Source organism: Lepidochelys kempii, chromosome 9, assembly GCF_965140265.1.
Source record: "Lepidochelys kempii isolate rLepKem1 chromosome 9, rLepKem1.hap2, whole genome shotgun sequence".
In the NCBI taxonomy this organism is placed as follows: domain Eukaryota; kingdom Metazoa; phylum Chordata; order Testudines; family Cheloniidae; genus Lepidochelys; species Lepidochelys kempii.
The window spans coordinates 102,424,114-102,441,744 of NC_133264.1; the positions used below are offsets into that span (position 1 = coordinate 102,424,114).

General features: G+C 57.0%; 1 protein-coding gene across 1 annotated transcript; it reads right to left on the minus strand.

Annotated features, from left to right (window-relative positions):
• Positions 1-12,674: 12,674 nt before the first annotated feature.
• Positions 12,675-17,076, minus strand: C9HXorf65 (chromosome 9 CXorf65 homolog). The gene is made up of 6 exons (XM_073358721.1): positions 17,052-17,076; positions 16,462-16,548; positions 15,204-15,338; positions 14,747-14,815; positions 13,291-13,529; positions 12,675-12,800 (listed from the first exon to the last, which is right to left on the minus strand). The coding sequence occupies exons 1-6, from the start codon at positions 17,074-17,076 to the stop codon at positions 12,675-12,677; spliced, it is 681 nt and encodes a 226-aa protein (XP_073214822.1).
• Between the last annotated feature and the right edge of the window lie 555 nt (positions 17,077-17,631).

Genomic DNA, 17,631 nt, shown 5'->3' on the forward strand with positions numbered 1-17,631 from the left:
TAGCTGTGTGGTGGAAGGAGACAGCTGTGTAGCAATCACAGCAATACCTCTCAACTTGGCCAAGGCCCTAGTGCAGGACACAATGTGTGAGGAAGGCCCAAAGGAAGGGACACTACATGGTCTCTGGGAAAGCTTCAAGGGGAATGTGCTAGAGGAGAGTGCTAAAGTACAGAAAAGGGGGCGTGGAACCCTTATATTTGAATGCTTATAACAGAAACGAAAGGGGAAACGCCTGTGGGAAGAAAGGCAGTAGATTTACTGTGGAACAGCCTTTGTTTAAATGTTATTCATAGTATTCAAACACTATGTACATTATTTTATACTAGTTGCCATGTGCTTGGTGTGCGTTAAGTATTTGTTTTACTCAGCGAGCCTATGGTGCACTCTCTTCGAAATGTGTCAGAGGAGTAGCCGTGTTAGTCTAGATCTGTAAAAGTGGCAAAGAGTCCTGTGGCACCTTATAGGCTAACAGACTTATTGGAGCATAAGCTTTCGTGGGTGAATACATCTGACAAAGTGGGTATTCACCCACAAAAGGTTATGCTCCAATAGGTCTGTTAGTCTATAAGGTGCCACAGGACTCTTTGTCTCTTTAACATGGCTACCCTGAAACATTTCAGTCTGTATCAGCAAAAAAAAAAAAAAAAAAAAAAAAAAAAAGCGAGGAGTTCTTGTGGCACCTTAGAGACCAACAAATGATTTGGGCATAAGCTTTCATGGGCTAGAACCCACTTCATCAGGTGTATGAAGTAAAAGATACAGGAGCAGGTATAAATACATGAAAGGATGTGGGTTGCTTTACCAAGAGTTAGGTCAGTCTACTGAGATGCATCAATTGACAGAATGAGGAGTAATGGTCTCAAGTTGCAGTGAGGGAGGTTTAGGTTGGATATTAGGAAAAACATTTTCTCTAGGAGGGTGGTGAAGCACTAGAATGTGTTACCTAGGGAGGTGGTGGAATCTCCTTCCTTAGAAGTTTTTAAGGTCTGGCTTGACAAAGCCCTGGCTGAGATGATTTAGTTGGGGATTGGTCCTGCTTTGAGCAGGGGGTTGGACTAGATGACCTCCTGAGGTCCCTTCCAACCCTGATATTCTATGAATTCATGTGTTTATACCTGCTCCTGTATCTTTTACTTTTTACACCTGATGAAGTGGGTTCTAGCCCATGAAAGCTTATGACCAAATAATTTGTTAGTCTCTAAGTTGCCACAAGAACTCCTCGCTTCTCTTTGAAATGAACACAGGATTGTTACCATCAATGTCCGTGTTTTGCCACCTGCCCCCTGTGCTGGAATTTGTCCCGTCACAGCAGCAGGAACTCATTCCCAGACAGCTGGTGTCATTCACAGAGCACACAGATCCCTGTGCAGGTGGAGAGCAGAGATGGCCAGCCCTCTGTGGAGATAGAGGCGGTTAGGGACTATTTAGAAAAGCTGGACGTGCACAAGTCCATGGGGCCGGACGAGTTGCATCTGAGAGTGCTGAAGGAATTGGCGGCTGTGATTGCAGAGCCACTGGCCATTATCTTTGAAAACTCGTGGCGAACGGGGGAAGTCCCGGATGACTGGAAAAAGGCTAATGTAGTGCCAATCTTTAAAAAAGGGAAGAAGGAAGATCCTGGGAACTACAGGCCAGTCAGCCTCACCTCAGTCCCTGGAAAAATCATGGAGCAGGTCCTCAAAGAATCAATCCTGAAGCACTTGCATGAGAGGAAAGTGATCAGGAACAGCCAGCATGGATTCACCAAGGGAAGGTCATGCCTGACTAATCTAATCGCCTTTTATGATGAGATTACTGGTTCTGTGGATGAAGGGAAAGCAGTGGATGTATTGTTTCTTGACTTTAGCAAAGCTTTTGACACGGTCTCCCATAGTATTCTTGTCAGCAAGTTAAAGAAGTATGGGCTGGATGAATGCACTATAAGGTGGGTAGAAAGCTGGCTAGATTGTCGGGCTCAACGGGTAGTGATCAATGGCTCCATGTCTAGTTGGCAGCCGGTATCAAGTGGAGTGCCCCAAGGGTCGGTCCTGGGGCCGGTTTTATTCAATATCTTCATAAATGATCTGGAGGATGGTGTGGATTGCACTCTCAGCAAATTTGCGGATGATACTAAACTGGGAGGAGTGGTAGATACGCTGGAGGGCAGGGATAGGATACAGAAGGACCTAGACCAACTGGAAGATTGGGCCAAAAGGAATCTGATGAGGTTCAATAAGGATAAGTGCAGGGTCCTGCACTTAGGACGGAAGAATCCAATGCACCGCTACAGACTAGGGACCGAATGGCTAGGCAGCAGTTCTGCGGAAAAGGACCTAGGGGTGACAGTGGACGAGAAGCTGGATATGAGTCAGCAGTGTGCCCTTGTTGCCAAGAAGGCCAATGGCATTTTGGGATGTATAAGTAGGGGCATAGCGAGCAGATCGAGGGACGTGATCGTTCCCCTCTATTCGACATTGGTGAGGCCTCATCTGGAGTACTGTGTCCAGTTTTGGGCCCCACACTTCAAGAAGAATGTGGATAAATTGGAGAGAGTCCAGCGAAGGGCAACAAAAATGATTAGGGGACTGGAACACATGAGTTATGAGGAGAGGCTGAGGGAGCTGGGATTGTTTAGCCTGCAGAAGAGAAGAATGAGGGGGGATTTGATAGCTGCTTTCAACTACCTGAAAGGGGGTTCCAAAGAGGATGGCTCTAGACTGTTCTCAATGGTAGCAGATGACAGAACGAGGAGTAATGGTCTCAAGTTGCAGCGGGGGAGGTTTAGGTTGGATATTAGGAAAAACTTTTTCACTAAGAGGGTGGTGAAACACTGGAATGCGTTACCTAGGGAGGTGGTAGAATCTCCTTCCTTAGAGGTTTTTAAGGTCAGGCTTGACAAAGCCCTGGCTGGGATGATTTAACTGGGAATTGGTCCTGCTTTGAGCAGGGGGTTGGACTAGATGACCTTCTGGGGTCCCTTCCAACCCTGATATTCTATGATTCTATGGGGACTCTGGCAGGAGGCAGTAGTTGCTTTTGGGCGGACGGCTCTGTCCGTGACATGCGGTTCAGCTGTGTTTTGCTCAGTGCCATGCCATCCAAGCTGGCTTGAATATCCCGGGAGCGTGACGGGGACAGACACATGTGAATCCTGCCCATGCCAGGGTTAAGAGCAGCCACTCTCAGGGCAGGACCGTCTATCACTACAGCTCTCTTTGTGCTTGTAGTGTGACTGGACCATGTAGCCCTGTTTCTCACATAGTTACTCTAGGACCAGGGATATCTCCAACCGCTCGTAGCAGTGGCCAGTGCTGTGCTGCCTGGCAGTGCTATTCAGGACCAGATCTGGGCATAGCGTTGTGGGGCCAGGGCAGTCCCAGCGTCATTGGGTTATGCTGAGAGTTGCTCCTGGACCCTCATTCTGTGAGTGCAGCATGACATTCCTGGACAACTGTTGTGCTCCTGCCCTCGGGGCCCTTTGCTACCAGCAGGCTACCAGGCTGGGTGGCCGTCGGCCTGCAGCCACAGCCCAAGTGCTTCCCGCTTGCTCTCCTCCCGCTGGCTGAGAGCTGGGGGTGAACTAGACCACCTGAGCCGCATCTTGGCTACTGATCAGCTGGTTCTTGTCCAGTTAATAACAGACGATCCTCTTCCTCCTTCCAGCCTATTAGAAGAAGAGACCGCGATCTCTGTTGACTGGAGCATCTGGGAGCTCACCAGTGGCCAGAGCTACTGTTCCAGTGCAGCGGGCCTGATTCTCCACAGTACGTCCCCTTGCTGGGCCACATACCTGAGTGCAAAGCGCGCGTGGAACGCTCTCAGTTCGATGCCAGCCTTACAGCCCCAGGTCCAGGTCTGGACTAGCTGTACTCTCCTGCTCCCTGTGCTCCTGCTTCATTCTGTACCTTGTCTCCTGGGAGCTGAGGCTGGCTCTAAGACATCTGTGAGCTCCTCAGTACCCCTGCTCCATTCCCGACAGGGCTGTCACTGAGGACGTGCATTGTCACCATTACGGAGTGTCAGGGAGCGTCCAGTCCTGAGACTCCACTGCAGCTCCTCCACGGCCAGTCAATCTGAAACCCGGGCTAACGCTGAGCGTGCAGCCCCGCTGCTAGTGGCTTTTGCAGAGATGGCTCCTGCTGGGGTGAGGAACAGCTGACTTCCTCCTGTCTTTAGTCTTGGCTCCCGGCAACTGTTGGGCTGACAACAGGAAGCTGAGTCAGCAGATCAGCTGCAGTTGGTGCTTGGTTTTTATTTTATTCTCCCAGCAGCCAAAAGAAGCTATGGTTTTCTTGACACTTGTCCTGGGGGTGCAGGGGTGTCTATGGTGGAAGGTCTGATGGGGACAGGAGGAGAAGTGAATCCTTTAAATCAGGGATGTCCATCAGTGCTTTCCCTTGTTCCACACTCATGTGAAAAGGTGAGATGTGCTGGGTGAGCAGCACTTTTGGGGACTAGCTCCTCTCACCAGCTAGGCCCCAGTTACCTCGCACAGTATCCGGAGGAGTTGGGCTAGGACAGAGCACCTACAGTGACTGAAGGAGCATCTTTAGACTCTGACTGTAAGGTCAGAAGGGACCATTGTGATCATCTAGTCCAGTGGCTCTCAACCTTCCCAGGCTGCTGTGCCCCTTCAGGAGTCAGATCTGTCTTGCGTACCCCCAAGTTTCACCTCACTCAAAAACTACCTGCGTACAAAATCAGACCTAAGAATACAAAAGTGTCACAGCACAGTATTACTGAGAGATTGCTACTTTCTTGCTTTTACCCTATAATTATAGAATACATCAACTGGGATATAAATCTTGTGCTTACATTTCAGTGTATAGCATAGAGCAGTACAAACAAGTCATTGTCTGTATGAAATGTTAGTTTGTATGACTTCCCTACTGCTTTTTATGTCACCTGTTGTACAAGTAGGCAAATATCTGGGTGAGCTGATGTCCCCCTGGCAGAGCTCTGCATACCTCCGGAGGTGTGTGTGCCCCTCGTTGAGAACCACTGCCCAAGTCTGACCTCCTGCATGTTCACACACTTACCTAAAGGAGCCGCTAGGGCCAACACCGACAGACAGCACCTCTCTTGCCTCCTGATATTGAGCTGCCTCAGAGGGAGCAGAGTCCTTGCCAGACTTGGCTGCTGCACTAGGCTTGGTCTCTGTACTCTCCTGGACACCTTGGGTATGTCTACAAGCAATGCCTGGAAAGGGTTGATGTAGGCTCAGAAGGGGGCCAATTAACCAAACAGGCCGACTGCGAGGCACGTGAGTGAACACTCCCCTGTCTGAGGGAGGGAGCCTGGCTGGTTTAGGAACAGCTGGGCTGGATTTATAAAGATGGGAAGCTGCTAGCAGACGGGGGTGCTGGGAAAGTCTGTAGTCACTCCCAGGGAAGTGTATCTGGGCTGGCAAATCAAGAGCAGAGAGGAAGCCAGGAAGGTAGGGAAGGGCTTAGGGAAACACAGTGAAGTGTAGAAGGGAACAGACCTTGGATGCTGGCCAGAGGGTCCCTGAGCAGAACCTGGAGTAGAGGGGGGCCTGGGCTCCCCTACCAGCCACTGAGAGAGTGACACCACGAGGCACTGACTGGTAAGGCTGCCTAGGACTGCTTTTGAGGGAAGACTTTGATACCCAGAAGGGGAAATGCGTGGAGTGACCCAGTTGGAGGGTCAGGTCACAAAGAAGAAGAAGCAGCTCATGGAACAAGAAAGGGGCTGCAGCCCCAGAGAGAGGCAGAAGACGGCGTGCAACTGTGGGAAGGGGTGTTGCCCCCACAAGCTTTTGCCTACAGTGACCAGGAGGAGGCACTGTTCTGGTGGTGGGTGGACCACCCTGTCACGTTGCATAGCATAGAAAACCCTCCAGCAGGTGCTGAATTGGGCTTGGCCTGCAGGGAGGGCTGCTTCATTGCTGTGTAGACTTCTGGGCTTGGGCTGGAACCTGATCTCTGGGACCCTCCCACCTTCCAGGATCCTAGAGCCCGGGCTCCAGCCCAAGCCCAGATGTCTACACAGCAATGAACCAGCCCTGCAGGCTGAGCCAGCTGGCATGGGCCAGTTACAGGTGTCCACCTGCAGTGCAGACATACCCCGTGTGCAGTGGTACAGTCCGGTATGCTGTACCAGTAGGCTATTTATAGCTGGGCAGTGTTCAGGCCATATGGGGCGGGTGGGGGTGTTCAGGCTGTATGGGGTGTGGTGAGGCCAGGGGGAGAGGGGTGTTCAGGCTCAGTGGCACAGTGCCTCTTGCTAGTCTTGGCCTCTATGTCTCTGATGTTCACAGCATGGGTAGATTCCCCATTAACTTTGCCAGGCCTTTGGAAGGTTATTCTCCATTCCTGGCCTGCTTCTGCCCAAGGCTGGGGGCGGGGGACAGTACCTCAGGGGGCAGAGTGAGCCGTCTTCCTAGAACTGAGCAGTGGGGGGGACTTGCCTGATTCTTGGAGCAAGGGAAGACGTTCAGGTGGCTAGTTGGTTGGGAAAGAGGCTTGCCTGGTTGGGGTATTATGGGACTGAAACTGAGCAATCTGGCTCTCGGAGCCTGTCATGGGGGAGAGGCCGTGGGTCACCTAGAGCTGACTTTGAGGCAGGGTGACTTAGAGCGCAGAGTGCTGAAGGCCCGTTGCCCAGGCCGCCGACATGTGGCTCTGTTCCCATTCTCGTAGGTCCCTGCCAGCAGCACATAATGGCTCTGAGCCTGGGTGGCGGGAAGGAAATTGCACTGTGGAAACAGAGCTTTCAGAGAGACTGAAGGTGTCTCAGCAGGTGGCTGAGTGGGGTGCTCCAAGTAGAACTGGATCCCAGCCAGGAAGAGCTTTGCTGGCTTGGGTTGATGTATCCAGGGTACCTGCCTCCTGCTGCTGTGCTCTTTTCTGCAGCAGGAAGGAGGATCCCAGAGTAGGAATAAATGGTATATTTTCAGAATGGAGAGGGGAAACCAGTGGTGTTCCCCAAGGGTCAGTCCTAGGACCAATCCTATTCAACTTATTCATAAATGATCTGGAGAAAGGGGTAAACAGTGAAGTGGCAAAGTTTGCAGATGATACTAAACTGCTCAAGATAGTTAAGACCAAAACAGACTGTGAAGAACTTCAAAAAGATCTCACAAAACTAAGTGATTGGGCAACAAAATGGCAAATGAAATTTAATGTGGATAAATGTAAAGTAATGCACATTGGTAAAAATAACCCCAATTATACATACAATATGATGGGGGCTAATTTAGCTACAATTAATCAGGAGAAAGATCTTGGCGTCATCGTGGATAGTTCTCTGAAGACGTCCACGCAGTGTGCAGCAGCAGTCAAAAAAGCAAACGGAATGTTGGGAATCATTAAAAAAGGGATAGAGAATAAGACGGAGAATATCTTATTGCTTTTATATAAATCCATGATATACCCACATCTTGAATACTGCATACAGATGTGGTCCCCTCATCTCAAAAAAGATAGACTGGCATTGGAAAAGGTTCAGAGAAGGGCAACTAAAATGATGAGGGGTTTGGAACGGGTCCCATATGAGGAGAGATTAAAGAGGCTAGGACTTTTCAGGTTGGAAAAGAGGAGGTTAAGGGGGGATATGATAGAGGTCTATAAAATCATGAGTGGTGTGGAGAAAGTGAAAAAGGAAAAGTTATTTACTTGTTCCCATAATATAAGAACTCGGGGCCACCAAATGAAATTAATGGGTAGCAGGTTTAAAACAAATAAAAGGAAGTTCTTCTTCATGCAGTGCACAGTCAGCCTGTGGAACTCCTTGCCTGAGGAGGTTGTGAAGGCTAGGGCTATAACAGGGTTTAAAAGAGAACTGGATAAATTCATGGAGGTTAAGTCCATTACTAGCTATTAGCCAGGATGGGTAAGGAATGATGTCCCTAGCCTCTGTTTGTCAGAGGGTGGAGATGGATGGCAAGAGAGAGATCACTAGATCATCACCTATTAGGTTCACTCCCTCTGGGGCACCTGGCATCAGCCACTGTCGGCAGACAGGATACTGGGCTGGATGGTCCTTTTGTCTGACCCAGTATGGCCGTTCTTATGAAACACCTGACTGGTCTCAGATAAATGCACCTTATGACTGTTGAATAGCAACAGCTAATCAAAGCCCTACATGGACATACTCCCCCTCTGTTCAGCCAACCCCACTGGCCCTTCTCAGGCCAGCCCCTCTTCTAAAGTCTTGTCCATGGGGAAGCTGCCCTAGCTTCCTGAGGGCCCGTCGCGGTGGGAGTAGCGCTCTTACACCCCCGGCCCGTCGCGGTGGGAGTAGCGCTCTGACCCCCTGGCCTGTCATCCCGCGGCCAGTCATGGTGGGAGTAGCGCTCTGACCCATCGCGGTGGGAGTAGCGCTCTGACCCCCCGGCCCGTCGCGGTGGGAGTAGCGCTCTGACCCCCCGGCCCGTCGCGGTGGGAGTAGCGCTCTGACCCATCGCGGTGGGAGTAGCGCTCTGACCCCCCGGCCTGTCATCCCGCGGCCAGTCATGGTGGGAGTAGCGCTCTAACCCCCCGGCCCGTCGCGGTGGGAGTAGCGCTCTGACCCATCGCGGTGGGAGTAGCGCTCTGACCCCCCGGCCCGTCGCGGTGGGAGTAGCGCTCTGACCCATCGCGGTGGGAGTAGCGCTCTGACCCCCCGGCCCGTCGCGGTGGGAGTAGCGCTCTGACCCCCCGGCCCGTCGCGGTGGGAGTAGCGCTCTGACCCCCCGGCCCGTCGCGGTGGGAGTAGTGCTCTGACCCCCCGGCCCGTCGCGGTGGGAGTAGCGCTCTGACCCATCGCGGTGGGAGTAGCGCTCTGACCCCCCGGCCCGTCGTGGTGGGAGTAGCGCTCTGACCCCCCGGCCCGTCGCGGTGGGAGTAGCGCTCTGACCCATCGCGGTGGGAGTAGCGCTCTGACCCCCCGTCCTGTCATCCCGCGGCCAGTCATGGTGGGAGTAGCGCTCTGACCCATCGCGGTGGGAGTAGCGCTCTGACCCCCTGGCCCGTCGCGGTGGGAGTAGCGCTCTGACCCCCCGGCCCGTCGCGGTGGGAGTAGCGCTCTGACCCATCGCGGTGGGAGTAGCGCTCTGACCCCCCGGCCCGTCGCGGTGGGAGTAGCGCTCTGACCCCCCGGCCTGTCATCCCGCGGCCAGTCATGGTGGGAGTAGCGCTCTAACCCCCCGGCCCGTCGCGGTGGGAGTAGCACTCTGACCCATCGCGGTGGGAGTAGCGCTCTGACCCCCCGGCCCGTCGCGGTGGGAGTAGCGCTCTGACCCCCCGGCCCGTCGCGGTGGGAGTAGCGCTCTGACCCCCTGGCCCGTCGCGGTGGGAGTAGCGCTCTGACCCCCCGGCCCGTCGCGGTGGGAGTAGCGCTCTGACCCCCCGGCCCGTCGCGGTGGGAGTAGCGCTCTGACCCATCGCGGTGGGAGTAGCGCTCTGACCCCCTGGCCCGTCGCGGTGGGAGTAGCGCTCTGACCCCCCGGCCCGTCGCGGTGGGAGTAGCGCTCTGACCCATCGCGGTGGGAGTAGCGCTCTGACCCCCCGGCCCGTCGCGGTGGGAGTAGCGCTCTAACCCCCCGGCCCGTCGCGGTGGGAGTAGCGCTCTGACCCATCGCGGTGGGAGTAGCGCTCTGACCCCCCGGCCCGTCGCAGTGGGAGTAGCGCTCTGACCCCCCGGCCCGTCGCGGTGGGAGTAGCGCTCTGACCCCCTGGCCCGTCGCGGTGGGAGTAGCGCTCTGACCCCCCGGCCCGTCGCGGTGGGAGTAGCGCTCTGACCCATCGCGGTGGGAGTAGCGCTCTGACCCCCCGGCCCGTCGCGGTGGGAGTAGCGCTCTAACCCTGTCTGATACCAGACAAAACCAGGTTTGGTTTGTCCCAGTACTGGACGGGGGACAAAACTCTCAAAGAGGACAGTCCAGTTTAATGCTGGACGAGTGGCCTGCCTAGCCAGTAGCATGCCTGGGGACTGTTCTCAGAGGCAAGCAGTGTCGGTGCTTGGGTGCCTGGTGCCCTCAGACATATCGCTAAGGGAAAGGTTTTTACTAGGGCTGGCAGGAAAGGGGAAAGGCTGCAGATCCCCTAGGCACAGGGGCTTAATGAGGGGCCCTGGGGCAGTCCAGTGCTCTTCAGGGCTAGTGCCTGGGGTGCCCTCCCCAGTCCAGCCTCTATTCAAGCAAATTTGCATTTGTCAGCTCCCAAGCCAGGCTCCATTAGTGTCTCTCATTAGGGCCCCTCTGCACTGGCTCCCTGCTCCCCCACGAGTCCCACACAAACCTGCTCCTGGAAATCTCAGCCTGTTTGACTTGCAGCTTCTCTCCACTCCCTGCTGCCAACAGTTCCCACTCCCAAACCGCCTGGCACCTCCTGGGTAAGGCCCTGTCCCCTTGCCGGGCTGTGGGGTGGGGTGGACGGGAGTTGTGGCCCCTGCTTTGCAGATCCAGTGCAGCACATGTGGTTGCACCAGCTGCCTAGAGCACTGCCCCTCCCTGTGTGACGGAGGAGGGTTGTGGGGACCTTTTTTGCAGCAGTATCCCATGGCAGGCTCATGCCTAACTTGCTGGTCCCCTAGTGCCCCTGGCTCTTGCCTGCTCCTGGTTCCTCCCTCCTGGGGCAGTGGCCACTGCTAATCTATCTGTGCCCCCTTCTTGTATTTCTCCCGTGGCCATTGAGGATGCTCCTCCATCTGTGATGCCTGGGCCAGGTACTCCAGCCTGGGGTGGGAGGTGGGGGCCCTGGGGGAAGTGTGAGAAGCCACAGGGTAGGAATGGGGGAAGGCAGGGAGCAGAGAGACAGTGACCTTTACAAGCAGGGTTCTGATGGCCCTGGGCTCTGGTTCCATCTCTGGGAAGTGAGAGCAGAACTCTGCTTGCCAGACCCCTCCATGCACTTACCTGCCTTCCCTGGTTCATGTTTCCTGGGCTGGGGGACCTGAAGGCTTTTTTGGAGGGAAGAGAGGAGGGGTAGGGGCACCCTCCGGGCTACGGCAGGTCTTGGGGGGAATCCCACTGCTTGATGCACCTCTGGCACTGACTCTGCCTCGTCTTTGCACCTTCCCTTTTCTCAGCGCCCCCTGATTGATATGGGCCCTGCGGCTCTGTCAGTGTTGAGGACTCCCTGCAGTACACTGAGAGGTAGTGCCTTCAGCAGATGTGCCTGCCTGTTGGGCGATGGGCGACGCCAGGCTTGCCTTCCAGCAGCCTGGGCGTGAGATGGCCTGGCATTCGGCGCTAGACAGAAAGGCAGTGGTTGGGGGCTGGACCTCCCTGCTGGGGAGCATTTGGCTGCCTGCCTGCCTAGTTTCGTGGTGGGAGAAGGGAGGGGAGCTCATCCAAGATTCCTGTTTCCTGCCTGCAAGTCCCAGCTTCCCCATGTTAGCCATTTTAGGAAAACCCTGCAGAGGTATTGCTAGAAACCCCTGGAGTGCCTGGGTCCAGGGCCAGGCTCCCGGCAGAAGGTAGGAGTCCCAGGTAGTCAGCCACTAGCATCAGTTACTCCATTCTGTGGACTGGCTGGCAAGGAACAGCCCCTCTCAATGCTTCATCAGGCAGACACGGTGCCAGACCGTCAGCCCCTCGTATGCAAAGATTTAATGGTGATGATTGGAGACAGTCCCTGCATTTTCAGCTGGCTGTGGGGTGATATCGCTGTGCCCTGCTATGTGACTGTTCCCTTCTGCCCCAGAGGTGGCTGTCCGTCAGTGAGGGTGAGGAAGCCCCTTTCCATATCTCTGTGGGGTCCCGTGTGCAGTGAAGGAGATGCACAGGGCCAGCTGTGACTGCTATCAAGTATTTCTAATAGCCAGAGGACACTAGATGGGGAGGGCTCTGAGTTACAACTGAGAATTCGTTCCCAGGTGTCTGGCTGCTGGGTCTCACCCATGTGCCCAAGGTCTAACTGATCACCATTTCCCCCCCGAGACTCGGGGGCGGGGGGGCCCACGGGAGGGTGGTGTTGCACTTTCCACTCCGGCGTGGGGCACGGGCCTCGTGCTGGTTTGAACTAGTGTAAGTGGTGGAGTCTCTGTAACTTTTAACTTGTTAAACAAGATCTGAGGATGTCAGTAACTCAGCCAGAGGTTAGGGGTCTATTACAGGAGTGGGTGGGGGAGGTCTGTGGCCTGCGATGTGCAGGAGGTCAGCCTAAATGATCGCGCTGGTCCCTTCTGGCCTGAAAGTCTGAGAGATGATATGGACCGGGCCTTCCGGCCCAGTGACTCCCTCCCCAGGCTGCGCTGCTTCTGGCTGCTTCCTTTGGAGGTGCTGAGCCGCTGCCTGGTGGCCCCTCTGGCCTGTGCAATGGCATAAGAACCACCAATCAGGAAGCTCCCTGGTGACATCAGCCTTAAAAATAAGGGATTGTCTCAAAATGTGAAATGGGCCAGACAGAAGATAGTGGCGAAATGCTGTTCCCTCTCCCTCGGCCGTGGGTGCGCAGCCGGCGGCTCCTCGGACCCAGAGCACAGCGTGGAGCTGCCTGGAGGCCTCCCTGCATGCGCTGGGAGGGTGCAGCTTTTTGCAAGTGACTAGCTCGGCCTCTGCTCAGGGATGCGGTCAGCCGAGCCGGATGGGCCGGCCTGGATTCCCCAGGCAGGACCGTGGCAGGCTGGATTCCCAGGGCCTGGGACAGGTCGGCTGGGCAGGACTGAGCAGGATTTCCCGGGCCTCTCTGAATCTCAGTGAAACCCGGAGCCTCTGCAAGGAAAGTGCCACCAATGCTTTTATTTCAGCCTCAGCGATGTTTCTCCTTCTTGCTGGCCTCTGGTTTGATTTTGGGGCATGCTCCTGCTTTTCGCGGGGCACCCTCCTCGTCGGCAGCTCCAGCTGCCCCTGGACCAGGCCTCCCCATGAGCTTTCCCTGGACAGAGAAGGCAGATGGGGTTATGGGGCGGGAATTTGGAAGCAGTGTTGTCTGCAATGCTGGGGCTGCTGCTAGCTCTCTGATTCCCCCTCCCACTCCCTCCGGGCTGCAGGCCCTGGCTGCTGTGCAAGGTGCAGGACATTCTGCAGCCTGGAGAATGGGAGAGATGCTAGATGGGAGCTGAACCCCTCCTGGAGCATGTGGGTGGAGGGTCTGCAGCAGAAGAGGACGCTGGTCCAACCTCCGTGTGACTGACCTCTCCAGAGCAGCTTCCAGGGTTTATGGGGTGATTGAACTGCCCCTGACTGAGCTGTGGACCCCCTGGGCAGACTTGAGGTGCTGCTATTGGGCTAGGGGCATTCTGGGTGGGAGCCTGGGAGGGGAGAAGGGACTCTAGTGTCCCTGGCTTTCATTCCCCACCCTGACTCTGGGAGTCTCTGAGCTTCTGGACACTTCCTCCTTTCTGGAGCTCCCTGAGCCACCTCACCCCCGCCCCCTCCTTGCACTTCCCCAGAGACAGGAGCAGAGAGGGCCGAGTCCCCTCTGCCGGAACCAGGGCGTGGACAGCCAGCAGAACACAGGAGGCCGGGGGCATGGCGCTCACTGAGATCTGGGAGGGCACAATGGAAATCAGCGACTCCATGGTCTGGATCTTCTTCCCATCCTGGGCCTTCAGCAGCTTGAGGCGGCTCTTTTCCAGAAACTCGCACTGAGTGCGCAAGGCATCTGCAGAGAGGGGATGGGCGGGGCTCAGAGGAATGGCATCTGCCTGGCTGCAGGGAGACCCAGCCTCTCTGACCAGGTTTGCTCCATGTCATCTCCAAGGTGAGCCCCGCTGGCACTGGCTAGGGGCCGAGCCGTGCTCCCTGCCCACCAGCGGCCCTATGAGCCTCCCCGCATCCCCCTAGCATGGCTCTGTGGGTGGGCTATGGAAATGTTCCCACCTCCCAGGCAGGCAGGTAGGCAGGGAGCGGGCATGGCCGTGAGGAAGCCCTGGGAGAGGGGCTGTGAGCCCTGGGCACGTAGCAGGGAGGGTGCAGGCCTGCTGGTGCTGGGTTTCCTTGATGACTCTTTTTACCTTGGCAGCAAATCCAGCTGGCTCGGACCCCCTGGCAGTGGGCTCAGCTAATGCAGCTTGTGGGATGAGTCTGCCAGAACCAGCCCATGGACCCTGCGCCAAGACCTTGGTGTAGAGCCAAGGGCCTGCCCCCTGGAGCTGGAGCAGGGCCTGGGCCAGGCCCAGGTCAGCTGTGCTCTGTGTGGCTTGTTCCTGGTTGACTGAACATGAATGAACCTGCCCCATCTGAGCCGGCCTATGGCGGGGAGCGTGGCTGGGGCAGCTCGGCCCAGCGCGTTACCCAGCCGCCTGGCGTTACAGCCCATGATAGCAATGCCAGTGGGACCCAGCATGGCTCAGGGAGCAGCCAAGCAATGGCATGAAGCTGTCGAGGAAAGTAGAGGCTTGAAATCCGGAGACGCTTCCTGGTGGAGACCTGCAGGGGCAACTGCCAAGGCAAAGGGGGAGCTCCAGCCAGGGGCCGTTTATACCGGGACTGGACAAAGCCCTGAGTGGGCGCCAGGGGCCAGGCACAGGGCCCCATCGCTGTGACATCAGTAACTTACCTCGGTAGCTGCCTGCTGTGGGGAGCCCTGCACGCTGCCCAGACCCTTTAGTGACTGCAGCTCCTTCCCTGAGATCTGGGCTTTGAGAGCCCTGTTCCAGCAGCGGCCACTACATAGTGCATCTGAGGAAGAGGCCCCATCCCCACCAATAATGCCCCAGTGCTGCACCTCCCTCTGTCCCTGCTCTGCACCTCCCAGGCTGCGTCCTGCCACGCCCCACAACTACCGGGGTGGTGTGCAGCCAAGTCCTTTCTGCATCTCCCTTGCCGTGGCCTCTTTGTGCCACCCTGAGCATGGGGCGGGGAGCAGCGGCCACCTACCCAGAAGCTCTGGCTCGGGATCCTTGAGGATGGGGGTGAAGGCGCGATAGGCGTTTTCCTGTTTGGTCCCTGCAAGAAGGAATCCTCAGCGTCACGTCATGGGTGGAGAAAGTGCCATGGGGCTGGTGTTGCCTGCTCCCCTCACTCCGCAGGGCAGCAGCAGAGCCAGGCACTGGGCTGGGCTGGCCGGGCAGGGAGTCCTGGGCCGATGGGGGTGGGGTGAGATCTGCTCAATGCTAGTACCTCGGGCCATGGGCATTGGATTGCTGCTCTGGGCCCTTGGGGGTCGGCCAGATGGCACAAGGAGCCCCCCCAGCAGAGCCTTTGCACAGAGCTTTGCACAGAGATGCTTTTAAAGAGATAATTGTCTCCCCCCGCTGCCCTGGCCAGCTGTGGGGCTAGGGCTTCAGTGGGGAAGGGCTGTGCTGCTGGGGCTGCAGGGTGCCCGGGAAGGCACCTGGGGCTCCGCGCTCCACCCGGCACACATAATAGGTTCCTCGGGGTGAGAGGAACTTGCTGGCACTGTCGCTGGGAAGCTTGACCAGGAAGAGCAGCTTGAGGGTGCCCAGTTCGTCGCACAGGTCGATGGCTTCTGGAAGACACCGCAAGCCCTGGGAATGAATTGCGTCCCCCGCTCTGCTCCCCCATCCTGCTCTATGGCACAGCCCACGACACTGACTCCGGGACCTACCTGCTGCCGAGCTCGCTGAGGCACTTGCCTTTCAGACACAGTCCTGTGAGGCCGGGCAGGGCCAAGCCCTCTGCTAGTCCTGCTCCTGCGCCCACCACGCTGTGGAGATGGGTTACTGGGCTGGGAATCCCAGCTGCCCTGCAGCCCACTGGGGCACTTCACCCGCCGGATTCCCCCTCCGCTGCATGCTGCAGAATGGTCCACGGCCTTCCACTCCCAGCTGTTGTCCAGCCATGCTGCTATCCCCTGCACCACCAGCCTGCCTGCCTCACCTGCAGCCCTGGCCTCACATCTCTGCTGCTCTCGCCCACCCCCTGCAGTCAGTCCTGTCTCCTTTGCCCCACCAGGCCTGCCCCCACTGAGCAAGCCTCTGCACAGTGCCCATGGCACTTGTAAGCCCCTCATCAAAACCGTCTCCTCGGTGGCTTTGTGCCTCGTGCCCCGGCTATAGCTCTGTGCCACCCAGGCTTGGAGTGCAGCACCCTCCTGCGTGGCCGGTCAGCTGTGTGGATGGTGTCACCTTGGGAGGGCATTGCGTGGGCTGCTGGCTGACCCCCTCCCCACCCATAGCCCTCTGGATCCATTAGACTCTCCTGTTGTCGACAGGGTATTACGTTTCCTCTTCCCCACAGTGTCTTGAGTGCCTCTGCTACATGGCTTCCCCATGCTCCACCGCATGTGTCCTGCCCAGCATAGCGCCCACGCCCTGGCATCTGACATGACCGTGCTCACCATCACCCATGTGGGCAGCCCCCAGCCACCTGGGTCTGCACAGAGCTCTCCCCAGCAGCTCCTGTGGGGCTCCCTCCTGGGCCACCTACTGCAGGTGGATGCTGCTCCTGTGCGCTGCCAATACCCAGCGCCAGTTCATGCCCTCTTGTCCTGTCCTCCCCAGCATGTGCCATGGGCCCAGAGCCATGCGCTCAGGCTCGCTAGATCGGGTCTGCGGACCTGTACTTGCTGCCAGCCCGCTCTCGGTTTCTGGTGGGATCCCAGCGCAAGCCTGGCAGGTTGGGGTGCTCACCTGTTCTCTGGAGCCCCACCTTACTCCTCAGGTAGTGCAGCAGGAGGAGGACAGAGCAGCCGGTATTAGCCAGAAACTGCTGGTTATCTGGAAGGGACAAGGCAGTGCCTGACCAAGGGCTGGGCACACAGCTGGGCCTGGGGCGGCCTCGGGGCTCTGCGCTGGGGGAAATGATGCTGCAGGTGGGAGCTATCTGCAGGCTGCCGCCCCCGCCTCGCTAGGCCTCCGCACGTGCTGGGGTGAGAGGATGGCTCCCAGTGCCCAGCAGTGCTGGACTCACCAGCCAAACCCCCTGTGGCCCCAGACTGAGCATGGGGAATGCCCTAGCGCCCACGGGGTGCCCGTGCTGGCCCACCCAGCAGCTCTGTATCTGCCCTCTGGGTGAGCTGGCACCTGGGAGCTGTCCCACAGTGCCCTGCTGTGCCCCTGCAGACCAGGCTTGCAAGGCTGGGGTGGATGCTTAGGGGCTATGGAAACTCAAGAGAGAACCCCAGGGGAGAACTTGGGCCCACCCCCCTGCAGAGCTAACTGGAGTCTTTCCCCCCACATACAGTACCTTCTCCCAGCCAGCGCCCAGCCCGGGGCCTCACCTGCGTGTTTGACACAGATGAACATTGCAGTGCCTAGGTGAAGCTGCATGATGCCAGAGGTGGGCTGCAGGGCACGACCCCCTCACATGACTTGCAGCAGGGCTATTGTGAAGTCAGACACAGAGAGAAAGGCCGGGCTGCCCGGGTCAGGGGGGGAGGCAGCTTGATGGCCTGGGCTGGGGATGCTGGCAGATGGGCCTCTGGCAAGAGGAGACGAGGGCTTTGAGCACAGCCATGGGCCATCACCTTGGCAGTGTGGTGTATTGAGGACGGGGTTAGAATCGCAAGCTAGCACTCTGAGAGCACGTGCAGGGTGTTCCTGGGCCTGTTGGCAGCCTGGGGCTCTGCAGGGAAGCCCGCACTCTGTGTGTCAGTTTGCAGCGAGCCAGGTGGATGGAGTTGAGCCTCTGCCTACAGAGCCGCCTGCTTTGTCTCTCTCTCTTTTCAGGAGGTGCTGTGGGAGTGTTCTGCGAGCTGCCCCATAGTCAGGTATCTTTGCACGCTTCCAAGAAGAGTGTGTGTATGGATTTATCTCATTTGGCTGTGTGGGCTGTGACCAGAACAGGACGCTCTTTGGTTC

Excerpts from the sequence above, each read along its gene's own strand:
- C9HXorf65 (XM_073358721.1), bottom strand. The coding sequence starts at position 17,076 with ATGTTCATCTGTGTCAAACACGCAG. Across the intron at positions 15,339-16,461 it reads GGTGGGGCTCCAGAGAACAG|AAGCCATCGACCTGTGCGAC; the intron begins GTGAGCACCCCA and ends GGTGTCTTCCAG. Across the intron at positions 12,801-13,290 it reads AGTGCAAGGAGGGGGCGGGG|GGAAAGCTCATGGGGAGGCC; the intron begins GTGAGGTGGCTC and ends TTCTCTGTCCAG.